Source organism: Peromyscus leucopus, chromosome 11 (assembly GCF_004664715.2).
Source record: "Peromyscus leucopus breed LL Stock chromosome 11, UCI_PerLeu_2.1, whole genome shotgun sequence".
Taxonomy (NCBI): Eukaryota; Metazoa; Chordata; class Mammalia; order Rodentia; family Cricetidae; genus Peromyscus; species Peromyscus leucopus.
The window spans coordinates 22,299,769-22,319,487 of NC_051072.1; the positions used below are offsets into that span (position 1 = coordinate 22,299,769).

The 19,719-nt window shown below is 41.5% G+C and overlaps 2 protein-coding genes across 4 annotated transcripts in view; one reads left to right on the forward strand and one right to left on the reverse strand.

Annotated features, from left to right (window-relative positions):
- Ttc23l (tetratricopeptide repeat domain 23 like) overlaps positions 1–4,911 on the forward strand; it is a 74,639-nt gene extending 69,728 nt beyond the window's left edge. Inside the window, 2 exon segments of the mRNA XM_028895065.2 lie at positions 2,281–2,381; positions 4,834–4,911. Coding sequence (XP_028750898.1) covers positions 2,281–2,356 — 76 coding nt within the window. The 3' untranslated portion in view covers positions 2,357–2,381; positions 4,834–4,911.
- A 6,067-nt stretch (positions 4,912–10,978) lies between these two features.
- On the reverse strand, positions 10,979–19,705 carry Rad1 (RAD1 checkpoint DNA exonuclease). 3 transcript variants are annotated; one of them, XM_028895068.2, is made up of 6 exons: positions 19,540–19,705; positions 18,868–19,135; positions 17,086–17,194; positions 14,366–14,624; positions 11,679–11,777; positions 10,979–11,346 (listed from the first exon to the last, which is right to left on the reverse strand). In XM_028895068.2, exons 2-6 carry the CDS (start codon positions 19,063–19,065, stop codon positions 11,169–11,171), a joined length of 843 nt encoding a protein of 280 aa, XP_028750901.1. In that variant the 5' UTR covers positions 19,066–19,135; positions 19,540–19,705; the 3' UTR covers positions 10,979–11,168. The 3 variants fall into 3 exon arrangements, with proteins under 3 accessions (XP_028750901.1, XP_037065281.1, XP_028750900.1); XM_037209386.1 differs by having other exon boundaries at positions 19,473–19,705; XM_028895067.2 differs by lacking the exon at positions 19,540–19,705 and having other exon boundaries at positions 18,868–19,454.
- Positions 19,706–19,719: the final 14 nt, after the last annotated feature.

Sequence of the window (19,719 nt, forward strand, 5' to 3'; positions counted from 1 at the left end):
TCTGTGAGTTCGAGGCCAGCTGGGCTACCAAGTGAGCTCCAGGAAAGGCGCAAAGCTACACAGAGAAACCCTGTCTCGAAAAACAAAAAAAAAACAAAAAACAAAAAACAAAACAAAACAAAAAAAAAGAGATAATTCAGTGTAGCAGTAAGAACTGGGATTACACCAATGACTGGGTTACAACCCAGCTCTACTGTGTATTAGCATATGGTCTTGGACAAATCACTGGTCAGTTTCCTCATCCATAAACTAGGGATAAGCACAGAATGCCCAATTCGTATGGCTGTTGTAAGTAAATGAGTTAATGTGAGGAAAACTGTCTGGAAAGACATCTGGCATGGAGCATGTGATAATTAGAGATGATGATGATAATGATGGCAGATGTGAAGTGAGTGGAGACTAATAAAAGTCATTCTACTGGCAAATAGGAAATCCCCATTTACTAAGATTAGCATGAACTCGATTAGTAGAACAACTTTTTGAGACTGTTTGTCCAGTACCTGATTAAACATGTTCCATAATGAGAAAGTCACTTATTACCTTGCAGACTGGTCCTTTCATTACAAGAGTCCTAACTATAGAATAATTTAGACCACAGACTAAATGTAGTGTTACAAAGCTGTTTGAATCTCATTCATTCCAACACTTTTCACATACAAGTTATCCTAAATTTCAGCTTTCTTTAATGAGGGGTCAAATAAAATCTATACTATACAAACATAATGCAGAGTGAGAGTATTTACACAAGGCACTTGGCACCAGCATGTAGTAGGCAATATGAGATTAATAGATATTGGCTGTGACTATTAATCCAGACTGATTGGCAGTATGAAAGCATGGAGTATCACCTTCATTTTCATCCTAGTCAAATATCTCTGGAACAACTGCAAACTGAGAAGTTATGTTGATAGAGTTCTTTGATGAATTTTGAAGCTATCTATGCCAATAGAGGGGGTTAAAAAAAAAAGTTCCTTTTTTACAAGAAGAGAAAGAAAGCAGGTACCACAAAGTCCATTGACTTATCAGGGCCCAAGCTTCTTTTTTTGTTTTGTTTTTAAATAAACTTTATTATAAAAACTTGTGGGTTGGGGGGATTGGCATACACCAAACCCAAAGTCAACACATCTTAATGACATCTAACTTGTATTCAGTTAGAGTAGCCATTCTGAAGCACAGAACTTGACACTGGATTTTACTCTTTTAATAGCAAATGCATTTAGTGGATTTATTCACCACCCAGAAAGGAAAAAAAAATCTATGACACAATTAGAACCAGAGAAACATCTTTCACAGCTCATGTCCATTACCTGCATTCAGTCCTTCCTCATCTTGGGCATGTAAACACAATGGAGCAGCTGCTTCTGGGCTGGGAGGCTGGGAGAGGAAAGGTGAAGGAATGAAGCGTGAAAACCCTTTGTGAAATTAAAAGGGAGAGTATTTGGTCAGTATGAGAGAGTGAGAAGGACCATTGGCTTCAGGGTCCAGATACTAACTGGCAGCAGCGTTTCCAGATCAGGACTCAAGCACTAGCTTGATATAGCGGCTCACGTGGAGAAGCAGACACTTGGGAGCCTTTAGTTCTCTGTCCTCAGATCTCCTTTATGGCAAACAGTGACTCCTAAGCCACGAAGAGGCAGTTCTGGGGGTTCCTTGTTTTTGGCAGAACCACTGGGAGATGAATAGTCCACAGCCATTCTTCCGTGCCCACAAAATGGACAAGTAGGAGGGTCTAGTGTGGACTAAGACAAGGCAAGTTCACACCCTTCATCTCATGGTATCTCTCTGTTGTTAACTTCCTGGAGTGGTACTTGCAGATCAACAGCAAAGTTCCAGCTTTGGTAGTGTTTGGTTTATTGGCATTTTCTGCCATACGCTGTGGGCAGGGGAATACCTATACTATCAACAACTATTTGCTATTCAGGGGTAGAGAAAAGAATACTGTCCTCTGAGGCAGTGACCCTCCTGTGGGATAGCAATTATGCTCTGAGTCACTCATACATTTTTGGACTCAGTCTACCTGTCTTATTCATGCCTTTAACATCTGGTAAGCACCCACTAAATAACAGATACAGCCAGAGAGGTCAGAGGTTAGCAACATAAATAAAACATTCCATTCACCATAAGGGGACAGCCTTCAGTGCAGGAAATAGCTCAAAGAAACTATAAATATACAAAACATGAGTTCCCGATTAGAGCCCCCTGTGCAGTGAGGAGAAGAAGACAGTAGCTAGAGGACCCAGAAAAGCCTTCAGAGTGTAATTACTGAGCTGTTTCCCAAAGGGAAAGTTCATCCAGACCGAAAAGAGAACTCATTCCAGGAAGAAAGAAAAGTGTATGCAAAGACAAAGCAGAATGAAGGAGGGCAGTGCCTGGAAAGAATGGTAAGTACTTAGCTCTTGCACAGGGCTGCACTTTCAACTCGGGAATGCTGACTCCAAGAGATGCACACAGGCTACCTGGGGAAGGAGAAAGAGCTGTGGTAGAAATCAGCTTAGAAAAAAACAAGCAGTAATAAATAAAGGGACGTGGGCTGATTTGCCTCAGGCCTTTAAATATACTAGATTCTCTACCTATACCTTTAGAGCACATTATTATTAATGCTGTATTTTTATGTAGCTGAATTGCTTTTGAGACAGTCAGTAATTTTTTTTTTTTTTTTGGTTTTTCGAGACAGGGTTTCTCTGTGTAGCTTTGCGCCTTTCCTGTCGCTCACTTGGTAGCCCAGGCTGGCCTCGAACTCACAGAGATCCGCCTGGCTCTGCTCCCGAGTGCTGGGATTAAAGGCGTGCGCCACCACCGCCCGGCTGAGACAGTCAGTAATTTAAATTTTAGCAAGTGAAACTTTATACTGTCTTTAGGACCAAGATAGACGAAGATGGTTTTGTTCACATCAAAGGATGTAGGACATGCTTGATCTGAGGGTTCAAGAGTGATTTTGTAGTTTGATAAAGAATTTGGGTCCTACTTTAGGGCTTGATGAAGTCTTAGGGTAGTAATTATGTCAACAACCAACTATTGATCTGATCATAGAAACTTGATTTTAACATGTCCCTATGAACTAAATTGTTCCTCATGATTCACAGTGGTTAAGAGTAGCTCAAAAGCTGGACATGGTGGCACCTGCCTCTAATCCCAGCTGCTTGGGAGGTGGCAACAGATAGATCACTTAAGCCTTGAGGTCAGCCTTAGCAACACAGTGGGCCACAGTTTCACTCTCACTCTGTTAACAGGGAGGCCTGGATTCAAACTACTAATACTTTCTAGTTACATGTAATCCTATTTGGCTTTTCTATAAAATAGAGATGAAAACCTTACCTGTGGGGGACCCCCACACACACACACTTTTCCCCCCAGGGTACTCTGGAGGAGTGAGGAATAAGAGATTTAGCTCAAAATATAGAGGGGAGAGAGACAGATAGAAACACAGGATAGCCTCGGGAGGGCCTGGATCCTTATCCACCAGCCCCTTCTGTCTCTTCTAAAGGGCTTTTTAAAGGAATGCCAAGGGGTGGAGCAAAAGATCTCCCCCTAGCACAGCCAAGTGCAGACCCTTCCAATCACCTGGTAATCACTCATGGGGTCAATCTATCCCCTTATGCAGCTGTGCTGGGTAGAGCACGCTCAGATCTCACGGGTAAACCTCTGTGGGCTCCCACACTTATCTGTGCCAGGATTGCTGTAAGAAACAGATAAAGCACTTGCAAAGTGTTGTCCCACAGTAACCATGTACTCAATTAACAGCTATTTTTATTATCGTGATTTTATTATCTTTGCGTTACAGCATTGATGCTTAAAGCAAAAGGGGCAGGGGCTGGCTGCTTGGAAAAACTAATACTAAGCTAATGTAGAAAACGTTTTGTTGGTTAACGTTTCAAAAGAGATCTAGAACCCCTGAAAACAGAAAATGTAAATACAGTTTGAAACAAACACTTAAACCCCAAACAGAGACTAATTATGCTCAGTGCAAGTCAGTCTTGCCACACAGAAGCTTTTGCGCAGGGGAATCCTGCCACCATGTGGTGGCTGATTTCTGGTTACTAGCAGTCACAGTCCTCAGATCTGTGGCCACCTCTGATTTGCTGTGACCCTTGAAGGGAAGTAAATCTGTGCCTGTTTCCCCTGCTAACATTAACTCTCCTTTACTGACTAGGTAACTAGGCAGGAGTAGTCAGAGCATGAAAGAGTCTTTAGTGACGCTGTACATGTAAAACCCCAAGTTCCTTGCAAACCTGTGTATCAGATTTCTGCAGAATGTAGTAACTCCATCCCTCCAAGGGCTATGAAAATCACATTTTTGTAGACTTGAGGCATAAATAGTGTCTGAAAACCACTCTTTCTAGAAACTTTGTAGATAAGTATTTTGGCCCATACTTCTAAGCTAGCTCAGCTCTTCCAGTATTAGGAAACAGTATAGAAGCCTTAATGCCCAGAAACAGGCAAGGTGGGTCCTCTATGGCTTACTATACCTCTGGGATTTGAATCTCTATGCTCTTTAGAAATTATTTGAAAATCCTGAAGTATACTGGATAAATGAGGTAGGATTTTCTCAGCTGCTATTAAATGTGATCCAGGGAGTTGTTACTCAGACTTTGCCAACTAAGTCCAGGGAAGAGCTTCCTGGTCTTTTAGGAGAAATGCAAGGCTCTAGTTCTGTTTTGGACATGTTTAAAGACTCAGCACGGTTGAGTATGGTAATGGGAAGTCATAGGATACTGTCTTTGCCTGAGGATGAGCACAGCCTTTCCACACAGAGGAGGCAGTGATGTGGTGTGGGAGGGCTGTCATCCAAGGGAACAACCAAATCAATGAAAATGATTTTCTCTTTCCTTCTAGGTCTCACGTTATCAGTGAATTAAGAACTCTACATAAGCTAGCCAACAATAATAAAAACAACTTTGTTGCTAACTCAAATTCTAGAGTACAGAATGTGTTTATCAGCATGGACAGCAGTGGCAGAGCCAATGTGGAAGATATTTTTTTTTTTTTTTTTTTTGAGACAGGGTTTCTCTGTGTAGTTTTGGTGCCTGTCTTAGATCTCGCTCTGTAGCCCAGTCTGGCCTCGAACTCACAGAGATCCACTTGGCTCTGACTCCCGAGTGCTGGGATTAAAGGCGTGCACCACCTCCGCCTGGTGGTTTTTTGTTTTTGTTTTTTTGTTTTTTTGTTTTTTGTTTTTGTTTTTTAACTAAGAATTGTATTAACTAAAGATTCTTGAGGGAAAAGTTCCACCTCGCAGCATTGTAGGTGGGATGTGTAAGAGCTAGAAATTGAGGCCTTGATCTGTAACTTGGTAAAGAAATCTTTGGATCGCGCTTTGTCTATGTTGGACTTCATGTCACTCTTAGGAATTTGCTCTTATTATGACTCTTCCTTCTATTTTTTTAAAATTGTAATTCATTCCTTTAAGTCTTTACTTTCCACCCCCTAGATACTGTGGGTTGAACAGAACCACGTGCAGCTGCACCCCATACCCAGTCCTCACTTTAAAAATTATACAGTACCTTACAAAGCAGTTGATCAATGGACATCCTAATAAACTATTTGGAAGTGGTTTTAGTCACAGCCTGTTTAAGGCTACTAAAACATCTTTGTGAGTAAGGTTTGAGTCTGAGACATTTGCCATGATATCATATATCAGAATCAGAATCGACTTTATTTTATAAATGAAAAAATTATGGGTAGGAAAAGAGAAATTAAGGGACTGTGTCTAAGGTCAGTTATCCCTTCCACGTTGCCTCCAGCAGGCTGGATTTAAAATCTTTAGAAACGGGTGGGCTGGGAAGGTGGCTCTGTTCCTAAAAGTGATGTCTGTGTAAGCCTGACTACCTGAGTGCGATCGTTGAACACACGAGAAATAAAAAGCTGGATGCGGTGGGTGACCTGATTCTGAAATCCCAGCACTCCTAGGGTGAGATGAGAGGCACACAGGAGTGTCATCTGGAAGTAGAAGCTGAGAAGCCAGCCAGCCTGGTATGCAGCGCTGTAACAGAGATAAGGGAGACTCTGGGCAAGAAGACTCTCGAAAGTTGTCTTCTCACCTCCACACAGGTGCCATGGCGTGTGCCCCACCACCCACCCACACACACACACACACACACACACACACACACACACAAATAAACAATCTTTAGAAAAGGTTTGTGAAAACATTCCTCAGCTGATCAACTATCTAGGAAAAGAAATGGGCATTATTGAATTATATTATCTTTCATGTATACAAAGGCAAGAGAGAAATTTCATAGCAGTTTACACAACTTTAAATTTTTTTTTCTCCCGGGGCCTGGAGAGATGGCTCAGAGAGAGGTTGAGCACTGGTCCTGAGTTCAATTCCCAGCAACCACATGGTGGCACCAACCATCTATGATGAGATCTGGTGCCCTCTTCTGGCATGCAGGCAGAACACTGTGTACATAAATAAATAACTCTTCAAAAAAAATTTTTTTTTCTCCCATTACCCTGTTACCTGACAGGCTTTGTCTTTAGGAGAATCTGTGTCTTGCTACCAACTACCCTACCACTTAGGACTTACAAAACATTTTGGTTTTTCATTCAAGAAGTTATTTGTTCAGCCTGTAAAATCCACTAATCACACAATCCCTAAGTGACAGGAAGTAATGAATGGCGTTTGGCTGTGGCCAGAGCATGTGTGCACCATAATTTCAAGGCCAGCCCACAGAGCAGCAGGCTCTCTCCAGGCTGCTGCCAGCTTTCTCCCAGAATGCTTTAGTCTGGCACTCAGAACCAAAGTCCCCAGGTTGCAGCCCCGACTCCTCTTCTTGTCATTGCTTACTTACTGGTTACTCAGCTTGTCATTGTTCATTTTAGCCTTGCCTGGAGATGGGACATTTGCTCGTATTTGGAAGTTCCAGATTGACTTAAGCAGGCTTGGAAGAGTTACTTCCACGTCTACACGCTAGTTTATGGATTTGAGAAATATATAGGCACGAATCCACTGTGGTAACATACCGGGTAGTTCCGCCAAAACTTAAAAATGTTGCTGCTTTGTCAACTCGTAAGAAACAGTAGACTGTCCCCTTTACTCATCTGTCTTGAGGCAGCATGGGTGGGGGAGAGTCGCCCTCCCCACCTGCCTATCAATGCCTGGGACAAGTGGAGAGAGCTGGCCCGGTGGTCATAAGAGCCCAAGAGCTATCCCTGACCCCCACCAGCTGCAACACTCAGGACAGCATGCCCTGTACCTCTGCAGGGCAGCACAACAGAGCCAAGCCTGTTCGCACAGGTGTGGGTAAACCAGCCCTGAAGTTGTGAGCATGGGAGAACTGTCCCCGTTACTCATCCATCTTGTGGTGGCATGGGCGGGGGAGAGTTATACATCCCCCCCCCAAAGAAACAGTAGACAAGTTGAGTATAGCATAACCTAATTTAAAATTGCGTTCTCTTTGGAAGCTAGGTAAGTAGCAAGCTCCTTTCTAAATTCAGTCTGTTGGGAACCAGTGACTGGGATCACACAGTCAAACTCTTGATATTTCTCCCATCCAAGTACTAACTGGACTAACTCTGCTTAGCTTCTGAGACCGACTAGATTGGGATGGCATGGCTGTAGACAAAGGTTTACTGTTGCTAATGGGCCTGAGCTACACAACTTTTTTGAATTAGCTAACAGGCCGTAGCATTTTTGGGTGTATGAGGGTAAGCTATTTTCTTATGATCTCCATATCAAGTTAGAAGAAGTTCAGCCCAAATCAAATTCTGTCATATGGAGATGTTTAAGTGGCTTTAGCAAAGTTTCTGCAATCTGTCCATAAGCTCACTGAGTTCCACTTACGGTTTAAGACATCCACCCATCCTTTCATATCAAAGTTCCACTTAATCAGAAACCAGACAATATTGTTCCAACCTAGTCAGTAGCAGCAATCAAAACCTCTCAGACATAACAGCAACCAAAACCTCTAAGACGATAAAAGTAGGAAAACTGTTTAGGAACCAAATTTCAGCACTATTCCTACAAGGATAGGCTACAGCCCTAACAGGACTCTTCTTTTAAAGGAAAGGATAAGGGACTTCTCTTAATTAATTTAGTCAATTTACAACCCTGAATTTCTTTAGTTTACCAAGGAAATCTACAACTATCTTATATTGATCCATAGGCTACTAATTTCACAAGGAAAACATATTCAAAGATCATCAAAATCCCTATCCATGACAGATCCGGATGCTCAAGTACTCCTAACACCTCTAATTAGAGCACGGTCTATTCCCCTAAAGGGCAATCTGCTACAGTACCAACGAATGTGCTTAGGTGCATATAACCTGATGTGTTGAACAGTAACACTGCAAAGTGAGGCTCAAGCTCAGCGGCTCAGCACTGGCCTAATGTGTTCAACCCCCTAAGTTTTATTTCAGACAACAAGAAACAGGGAGTGTGAAGGCAGGAAGGGGAGGAGTCTATATATTCATAAAAAGTTGTAAAATTAGTGTAGACGCACATATGAAGGTCCGAGGGCTCTTCAGTTTGGTCTATCCTTCTACCCTTTATTGAAGCAGGTCTTTCTTTTGTTGTCCTACATACTCCAGACTAGCTAGACCATAAACTTCTGATTCTCTTCATCTCCCGTCTTGCCCTAGAGTGCTGGGATTACAGATACACAAGTGCATCCAGTGTTTTCTTAAGGCCTAAGGATTGAACACAAGTCACCAGGCTTGCATGGATAGCACTTTTACCCAGTGAGCTGTCCCCCAGCTCTCTCTCTCATTCTGAAAGAGTCCTACTCCAACTGTTGAGAATGCCAAATCCTCCTGCTTAAAGTAACTGCAACTAATTTTTATAGGGATAATTTACATCAGACTTATGAAAGTTTAATAAATTAATCTCATCATTTTGAGTGGTTAAATAAATTCTAGGTAGATACATAAAATGGGGAATAAACAAGTTAAAAAGAAAAAAAAAAGTCTATCTTCCTATTTGTGGCAAGTGAAATTTTACCAAAAAGAAAATGATATAAACTTTAAAAAGACGAAACTAAAACTTGTAAAACCCAGTTTGTGTTCATCCACTGGCTGTATGTGAAATGACCTTTAGTAGCACCCAAGTGTCGCCTGCTCTGCCCAAGGAAGCTCTCCTCTGGGTGGTGTCTCACTGGAGTTCATTAAACTTCATGAAGCTGAAGTTTTTCCTGTGTCCCGCTCAGACCCAAATAAACATACAGAGGCTTTTATCATTTACAAAAGATATGGCCTAATGGCTCAGGCTACTCACTAGCTAGCTCTTGTATCTTAAACTAACCCATTTCTATAAATCTATACTTTGCCACATGGCTTGTGGCTTACGGGTACTTTCACATCTAGCTTCTCCTGGTGGTGGCTAGCAGCATCCTCTCTGCTCTCCTTTCTCTTCCTGTCTATCCGTTTGGATTTCCTGCCTGCCTCTAAGCTGTCTTGCCATAGGCCAAACAGTTTATTTATCAACCAATCAGAGCAATACATATTCACAGCATATAGAAAGACATCCACAGCAAGCTCGTTTAAAAAAAAAAAAATCCCCAGGTCAAGGAAAACATACATAAAAATTCTTTATTAAATCAGCACCTTGATGTTAGAATGATTTGGGGTCGAATAGGCAGCTAGTGATTAAGAGCACATAATGCTCTTGCAGAGGACCTGAGTCTGGTGCCCAGCACCCATGTGGGGAAACTCACAACTGCAACTCCAGTTCCAGATGGTCCTCTGTGGACACCTGCACTCAAGTGCACACACCCACACATATAATTAAACATAAATCTAGACAACCACAACCCCCAACCATATGCACCTAAAAAGACAGTTTTAAATGTACAGATGCCTATCCTTCTTAACTAACTCTATCAATAGATTCAATTAAAAAATTGTTTAATAAATTTAAATTTAGAGCCAGGCGGATCTCTGTGAGTTCGAGGCCAGCCTGGGCTACCAAGTGAGCTCCAGGAAAGGCGCAAAGCTACACAGAGAGACCCTGTCTCGAAAAACCAAAAAAAAAAAAACAAAAACAAAAAAAACAAAAAAAAACAATCTCAAAGTAGAGATTCTTCCATCTAACAAATATTAATGAGTACCTAGGTACACAATGAACAAACCCCAAAATCATTTTAATGTGTGTGCTGACAGAGAGGGGTTAGTCTAAATGTTATAATATTTTCTTACTTTAAATATAAAGGAAAACTGTAGTCCCTCAAGTGTCAACCAATTCCCTTTCACAATTACATTTTAGGGCTGTCTAAGTGTTCATGGAAACAGAAAATCAGTACCTGTTTACATTAAATTGTTATTACCTAGCCCGGTGGTAGAGTCAGAACTTCATTATAGTCATGTTTTTTTTTTTCTACTTACAGGGCTATGGTTCAATATTATGTTTTGTTAATGACAAAACAATCTATATGCCACAAAAACTATTTTAGTAAAAACTGCTCAGAAAAATACAAAAATACTCAATAGCTGGTTTTGATTTGGTCAAGAAGCTTCTGTAGGCAAATGGAAGGTGTCAGGTGCTACCTGCATCATGCAGCTTTGAGAACAAGAAAACCTGTAACCCCGAAGGCTGTCTGTATGGTGTTCAGGGAAAAATAAACTACAGAGCTAGGCATGGTGACACAAACCTTTAATCCTAGCACTCAAGAGGCAGAGCCAGGTGGATCGCTGTGAGTTCGAGGCCAGCTTGGTCTACAAAGTGAGTTCCAGGACAGCCATAGCTGTTACACAGAGAAACTCTGTCTGGAAAAACCAGATTTTGTGTGTGTGAGAGATGGGGATGCCGGAGAGCTGGTTCAGTGGTTAAGAGCATTGTTGCTCTTGCAGAGGACTGGGGTTTGCTTCCCAGAACCCACTTGGTGGCTCATAACTATCTGTAACTCCAATTCTAAGGCAGTAAGGCCTTCTTCTGAACTCTGCAGGCACCAGCCACATATGCAGTGCATATCTGTCCAAAGTAGGCAAAAACACACATACACATACATGAATACATTTAAAAAAGGTAACCACAGGAACATTACAATAAGCCAGATACTTTATGGCTATAGCAAAACATTTATTCACAAAATAAAAATATTTGCAAAATGGGACCTTGCTCCTGTCTTCTCCAAGAGTCTCTATAGACAATCCAGTATGAAATCAGGGAGATTATGCAGTCAGAGTGACAACACAGCTATAAATACATACACATATTCACAATGAATAACTCAGGACTCAGAAACTTCTTCATCGGGGCAGCAGTAATACTCCACAAAACATATTTGCCCATCTTCATTTCTAATCATGTACTGTAAGGAGAGGAATCCTCGATTATCTGTCCGAATAGATACTTTACAGGATAAAGCTAATGCCTTTGTAGAGGGTTTCAGTAAAGAAAGTTTGTATCTGTAGGAGAGTAAATGAAAAGCTGTTATTTGGGTCCACTAAATGCAACACACATAACACCAAGTAAAGGACAAAGCTAGTTAGGAACTACTGAGCAGCAAATACTTGTCAATGCGTCAGTCTTTTCTCTCACTTTATCCACCCATGATTACAACCCAATATCCTCAATTAAATCCAGAGCCCATCCATCCATTTTTTTAATGTGATACATTTTTTAACATATTAAAAAACATTTTTTAACATATTAAAAATTACCTGTTTTGTTCTTATATGGAAATTTGGTACTTAACTTCATCTTTATCAACAATGCAACCTTTATATTAAGAACTGACCTGTTAACCTGGGTCTTACTACAGTGAAATGCTTCCATCAAGTCAGAATCTTTGGGATAGTCAAGGTGGGAGCTTCCCGCATTTCCAAAAGTAGATAACCTATAAGTGAAAGTAAGTAACTCATTAATTCATCGGTTCAATAAGCAATGTTAGGATCTACCTTAATCACCGCCTTAAATGACATATACAAAACTGGTCATAGGGACTGGGGAGATGGTTCAGTGTATTTGCAGTGCAAGCCTCAGGAACTGAGTTCAAATCCCCAGAACTCCCATGAAGGTTAGACATGACTGCATATCTGTAACCCTACCACTAAAGGATGAAGACTGAAAGATTCTCAGAACCTAGTAGGCAGCTGCTTAGCCAAAATGAGGAGCTTGTGATTCAAGGCACCGTGATGGAGAGCAGTAGAGGAAACTCCCAATGTCCTTTGCTGGCCTTACATATGCACATAAGGGCAAAGGCACCTGCACACTCATGTAAATGCACCACCATACACATAGACCACACACAATGTGTGTGTGTGTATTTATAAATATAAAAAATATTATGTATATATAAATATATAAAACAATAAAAAAACTTGGTTGCTTGGGTGTTCCCACATAATAGGCCCAAGCTGTATAGTTCAGCTTGGTCTTGTACTCAACACTCTTGCTTCCACATCCAAATGCTAAGACTACTGGCATGTACCACCACACACAGCTAAAAAACACCGTACCAGCACCATAACGAAGCTTTCCACAGGACGCTGTAGAAAGTATCCAGTAACAAAATATTAAAATACTTTTACTTTCTACTTTTATTCACGTGTGTGTGTGTGTGTGTGTGTGTGTGTGTCTGTGCATGTGACTCCAGGTGCTCTCAAAGATCATTTTGGAGCTGGAGTTACAGGCAGTTGTGAGCTGCCTGACACGGTGCTCAGAATGAAACTTGGGTCCTCTGAAAGAGCAGAATATGCTCTTAATTGCCTGAACTATCTCTGCAGCCTAGAAACAGCTCGGAAGAAAATCTCACACCAGAGTACACACTATATACTCTATACAGCTGTATAATCAGAATTAACTTTCCTTATTCATATATGAATATACCTCAGAGAACTGTTAATAATGGAAAACCTTGATCTAAACCACTGTAAGTGTGGGTCCTGTTCCTAGCTTTTACTGCTGAACCATTTACATGTAGTTCTGCCTTTAAATTATGCTTTACTATTACGGCGTTTCTGTGTGTTAGACTGATTTTTTTTTTTTTTTTTGGTTTTCCGAGACAGGGTTTCTCTTATGTAGCTTTGCGCCTTTCCTGGAACTCACTTGGTAGCCCAGGCTCTGCCTCCCGAGTGCTGGGATTAAAGGCGTGCGCCACCACCGCCCTTGCCTACTGTACTGTTGGCAAATATATACACTTCTGAGTTTAATCTCCAAGAACTGCCTAGCATTTGTTATGGGAGGCACAAGCTGAGAAGCACAGTGATCAGATCTGGGAGATCTTCCCCAAGCTCAGTTTCTTCTCTCCAGGTTCCCAGTCAGTCAGTCTTCTCCTTTCTAATACAGCTTCTCTCCTTGTATCTTATGCTCCACTATCCTGCAGTTACGATGGTCCTCAGATTTAAATATCCAATCTAGGCTGATTTCCTGAGCACTGTGTCCACGTATCTAACTACCCCCAGTGCCATATGAACTTCAAATTTTAGCATATCCAGAAAAAGAATTCACTACCATTTCCACACACTAAATTGTTTCCCGTTCTGGAAATACAAGACCTATCTAGTTGATTTGGAAAAGGAGCTGCTGACGTTTGTTTTAATTGGGGTGTCATTGCTTTCCATTTTTGACATAACATGAGTGAAAGTTTTATCTGACCAATATCACAAGAAAGAGCCTGCTGCAATTGTTCCTAAGTAAAAAACAAACAAAACCCCCAAAACAATTTATATTCTCTTATTTCATATCTTCAAAATTGTTAAGTTCTATAAAATTTTAGTCCTGTAAAAAAGAAAAAAAAAAAAACCCACAGAAATTTTACTGGCACAAATGTCTAGAGTTTCAACACCATATTCTTGCTGAAAAAATGCCTGGACCTATGAGGTTCACCTGGACCAACCCTCCAAGTACTCAAGTACCATTTCCCAAGTACTTAAGAGTATTATCTTGGTATTTAATGGTTTGCAATTTTGTTCTCTGCTGATTCACATTTTTTTCTTCTACCTTAATTTTAAGGTGTTTTTACTAGTCTGAAGATGGATTTGTACATTAGATTATCAATAGCTACTAAGTTTAAAAAAAAAAAAAACTACCAGCAATATCTACTTCCTTTTGTATCCTGAACTAACTTAAAAAAGGAAAAAAAAATCATATAATACAAACACGCTGTTTAAATGTTTTAGTCCAATATTCTTTTTGATGTAACCTCATCTACATCATGGAATACAGCAATGAAAATACAGGTGGCTTGGAGATTATGAGAATGGGCTTCTTATCACCAAACCAACAGTGCCCGACTATAAAATGCTACGTAGATTATTCTTATGTCTTAAATTTCCTATCTTGGAGTTGTAAAATTATAATCAAATGCTTCTGAAAATTTTGAAAACTCTAGGATGGGTAAAAAGTCCCTGCAACTCAAGCAAATGTTGGGTGGAGAGTTGGATCCACTACCAGACCACATTAAGGATAACTGTACTCATGTACCTGAAATGGGGCTTGTCAGGAGACACGGTGATCTGCAGTACATCACTTGTCATGTCCAACTCAGAAAATGCTTCACGGAGCCCCTCTGACTGCAGGATAATCTTATTCATAACATTGGTGCTACAGAAATCAAAGTCCAGAGTCTCTTCAGGCTCCTGAGTGTTAATTTTGCAGACTGTCACCACTCCTCCTTCTTCTAGAAACAGCATCAGAGGGTTACCATAACCTTGGTAACACATCCGAAGTGCAGTGAGCGTCCCTGCAATGAAAGAAGTCATGCAGGCTGAGCTCTGTGGCTCCGGATTTAGCTTTCCCTCCAAATGACACACATACTGCCTTAAGAATAATTTATTCTGCTAAGCTTCTAGCATGCATGTCTCTTCTTAAAGAATCCCAATTCCTGTAACTGCAAGGAAACTGGGAGCAAACCTAATTTGTTGAAACAAATTTTCCACTTAAAATGGAAAACATGCCGCAGAAAAATGCTTACTCAAATACAATGCCTCCTACTGAGATACAGTATTATTTAAAATCAAATTGGTAGCAATAGAGGGTAGCCATTGGTGATGTTATTTAACACCTTACATCCCTACAGAGGAGGATTATAAAATATTCTGGCTCCTTTCTACTGGCTAGAGAGCCAGTAAGGGATATGGGGAAGCACATGTTCCTAGGAAAAACCAGCTGGGGAACCCTGCAATATAAAACACATGGCTAAAAACATGTGTACTGCAGTATGTGTATGATGGTTGTGAGCGTGGGTGCATGAATGCCATGGCATGCCCATGGGTTTCATGGAACAAGTTTTGAGTTGGATCTCCCTCTACCACAGGACCTGGGACTCAAACTCAGGTTCTGTCAGGCGTGCTGGGTAAGCACTCTTACTTATAAGCCATCTCACTTGCTCCAAGTGTGTAATCAGACTCAGTTACAGACTGTGCCTAGACCCATTATCCCAGTATTTTGACAGCATAGACGAGATCACAGCCAGGGGTCCACGGTGTGGCAGAGTACACTGTAATCCCAGGACTTGGCAGATGAGGCAGAAGTATCCCAAGTTTAAGGCCAAGCTGAGCTACACTCCAGGTCCTGTCTACAAACCCCAGACTAACAGTGGAGCTGCCAGTGCAAGGCCATGGTTTCAGGACCACCACTGATGCTCTCTAGCTTACACTCAGGTTACTTTCCTATGAAAGAAAATCATTCTTGGATGCTCCTGGGATTCTTCTATTGCAGTCTTATGCCCATGGCAAATGAATTTCCTAATCTCTAAAAATATTTTCCTAAGCAAGTAAAAATATATTTTGAAGAAACTATTTGAAGAAACAGACATAATTTATGAGTCTTATCTTAATTTCAGCAAACTATTTTAAATACAGTCAACTGGGAGTCAGGAAAATTTTTCTCTGCCTCTAAGTAGATGTTAATTCTAAGTAAGTTTGAGAAAATATGTAATTAAAACAAATTTCACAATGTTAAACATATAATTTATGACTGTTAAATGTCTTCGATTTTAAACTTGGGATCTTGGAGCCTTGTGTGATGATTCTGTCAACTTGACAAGCTCTAGACTCCCCTGGGACACAAAGCCCTAGGTGTCTGTGAGGGAGTGAGGTGGCGGAAGTCTCACCCTAACCCTGGGTACCACCATTCCAAGGGCTTCCATCAGGGATTGAATAAAAAGGAGAAAGTCACCCAAGCAACTTTCTGCTTCCTGCCTGCAGCTATAATGTGGCCAGCTGCTTCATGCTCTTGCTCCATGCTTTTACTTGCCATAATGGACCACACCCTCAAACTGGGAGCCAACGAACAGGGCCTTTGTCAGTCACTCTGTCACAGCGACAAGGAAGGTCACCAATGCACCCGGTCAGTTAAGATGAACTAAGATGAGTAAATACCTCCACAAATACATAAAGAACAACAACCATACAGTGAACCGATACTTTGAATATTTATTTATGTTCTGGGATTATAACCACTGGGAGGAAAATGAACTGGAAATTAGTTTTCCTTTACTCTTTGAAAATTTAATACATTGTATATTCATATCCAGCCTGTACTACTTCTCTCTATTGGACTCCTCCACCTGTTCTAAAGAAATGTGATTTTCCTCCTCTAGCAGCCATCAAGTGCCAAAAGCTTCTCCACTCTGGGTAGGGCCTCAAGAGCCCTTCCCATAGTAATTAGTTTCCAGACTAAGCATTTACTAGCCTGGGGTTGGAGCTCAGCTGGCAGTGCTTGCCTAACATGTATCTAGTACTGCATTCAATTCCCAGCACCACATAAAACTACAGGTGGTTGCCGTAATCTCAGCACCTCAGATGCAGAGGCAGGAGGATGAGAAATTCAAGGACATCCTCAGCTACAGAGTGAGTTCAAGGCCAGTATGGGATACATGAGACCGTGTCTCAAAAAAGAAGTTTACGGGCTGGAGAGATGGCTCAGAGGTTAAGAGCACTGGCTGTTCTTCCAGAGGTCCTGAGTTCAATTCCCAGCAACCACAGGGTGGCTCACAACCATCTGTAATGAGATCTGGTGCCTTCTTCTGGCCTGAAGGGACACATGCAAGCAGAACACTGTATACATAAATAAATAAATAAATCTAAAAAAAAAAAAAAAGAAGTTTACATTCTAAAATTCTTCCTGTATTTTTCAAACCATAGTACCTGTATGCCTTCATCATCATCACCATCATAAAAAATAATAATAATATAGCTCACCTGGAGTAGGACTTGATCCAAAAATAGATAAACAGTCTAAAAGGATAGTTAAGTTAATTCGGAAAGTAACAGATTCTTCCTGAATGATAAATTCTTGAAACACTTCAGCCTATGAGAAAAGTAAACACGGAAGTGAGTTATAGTAAAGAATGACAATTCACATGTAAGACTCTATATTTCACTTTATACTTAAAAAGTAACAATACCGCACCAACTGCATGAGAACAATTTCTCATTCTCCACTAAGATATCAATTTTTCAACCATTACCCACTAGAATACTACTCAATGGTTTAATAGTTAAAGGTATAGCACTAAGTTGGGTCCCATTTAGAAGCTCCTGAAGTGGGGAGGGGAGGGAATATGATGAAAATATATTGTATGAAAATTTTTTAACAATTTAAAAGTGAGCCTGGAGAGATGGCTTAGCAGTTAAGAGCACTGGCTACTCTTCCAGAGGACCCAGGTTCGATTCCCAGCACCCATATAGTAGCTCACAACCATATGTAACCATTTCCAGAGGATCTGACACCCTCTTCTGGAAGGTACTCTGCAGGTACCAGGTACATACCTTTTGCAGACATTCATGCAGGCAAAACACTTATTATACACATAAAGTTAAAAAAAAAAAAACTTAATTAAAAAGCCATGAAAAAAAAAGACCCCTCCCCAAGCAGGGTCCTTCATCTTCATTTCTGGATATAAACCTACTATCCATGTGAACTTTCCCTGCCCCTTACCTTGAGCCCATCAGTTAAGACTCAAGTCACTTGTGAATAGAACAATTTAATAATGCATGCATCATAACAGCTTCCCATTTCTTCTTTTAGAAGTTAATTCTATGTGCTTTGGTGTTTTGCCTGTGAGAGGATGTCAGATCACCTGGAATTGTGGTTACAGACAGTTGTGAGCTGCCACGTGGGTGCTGGGACTTGAACCTGGGTCCTCTGGAAGAGCAGGCAGCGCTCCTAACTGCTGAGCCTCTCCATTTTCTTTTGAAGATAGGAACCATGTTTTATTTATTCCTCCATTTGTGAGGTCATGCTATACACATGTTCAAAACTATGAATTGATGTTAGGATCTGATATGAACCATATAAAGAGTTAGATTACAGCTGTAAGAATAGATTATAGTGGGTGATGGTGCAGGGCTTTAATCCCAGAACTTCAAGACAAAGTAGAGGCAGGTCAATCTAGAACTTGAGTTCAGTCTGGTCTATAAAACAAGTTCCAGGTAACCAGGGTTATATGTGAGATGTTAGACACTGTCTCAGCAAAAATAACAAAAAAAAAAAAAAAAAAAAGAAACCCAAAATGCTATTACAGCCAACAAGAGGGAAAACTAAACCGTGCAGGACAATAATTACAAAGAGTAAACAAACATTGAATTTTCATCATAAGACAGCTGAAATTAAATCTGTTGCAGTTGCCACTTATGTAAATGGGGATGATATTCGTGCCTATTTTTGTAAAGATTAAAAGAGGTAAACGACAGTCTGGGCTCCAGAGTGAGTTCCAGGACAGGTGCCAAGCTACACAGAGAAACCCTGTCTTGACCACCCCCCCCCAAAAAAAAAAGAAAAGAAAAAAGAGGTAAACAATGAGAAGAGTATCTCACAGTTTAACCTTAATAAACTATCATTAGTGGGAAAAGCATTTGTTGGCAGGAAAGAAAAAAAAATCAAGTAATGACATTTATTCTCTAACTTGAGTTTTTTCGAATAATTTCCTTCAAAATTCATGAACTAGGCGAACGCTTAAAAGTGCCTCCTCTCCCCCATACCTGAATAAAGGCATTTGCTTGCACGCACTTTGCATTTTCCACTGTAACTTTGAGTCCATTTTTTGTGGCAAAACACGCGGCGTGTTCTTTAAAATGAATGGCTTTCAAGACCGTGGAGAGATTCCTCACGTTGTCAAGGCTGGCCACTAGGCAGTACTGTCCGTCCTCGTCCTGAACGTGCTGGGTTAGGAGAGGCATGGATGGTCGGGACCCCGGCACAGTCGGCTCGGAGACAGGGGTGCTCCTCTCCCGGAAGACCTCTGAAAACCTGAGAGACGTACAACCAACCTGGCATCAGTGCTGACAAGACGGGCCACCTCGACCCGAGCCGAAACCGGCTGAGCAGGGAGATGATCGCCACTTCTGCCATTTTAACTTTTGGGGAAATTCTATCTCCCTGTTTCAAAACTACGGTTTCCTCGTCTTTCACGGCGGGGAAAACAAAAAGCAATTCACAGAGCAACACTGGCGTGGTTTCCACAGGTCAATAAATAAATAAACAGGCTACAGAGTCTGCTTAGAGCCTGTGTGGCGCCTCCTAGCGCCACCAACCCCGCCACCCACCGAACCGGAGCGGCGGCGGCCCCGACCGTCACCCCGCTCACCAGCTCGCTCGCCGCTGTCACAGCGGCGCTGCCACTAAAGGGGTAGCCCCGGGCACCAGGCCCCTGCCTTTGAGGTGATGCCCGACGCCTCGCGGCCCTTTCCAGCCCAGCCCCGAGGAAGGACACCCTGAGCAGCCCCGAAGCTAGCAAGCCGGGCCGACAGCTCCCGCCGCAGTTCAGATCCGCCGCCACTTGGGCCACCGTCACCACCGAGCCGCCGCGGGCCTAGAGAGCCTATGACGAGACC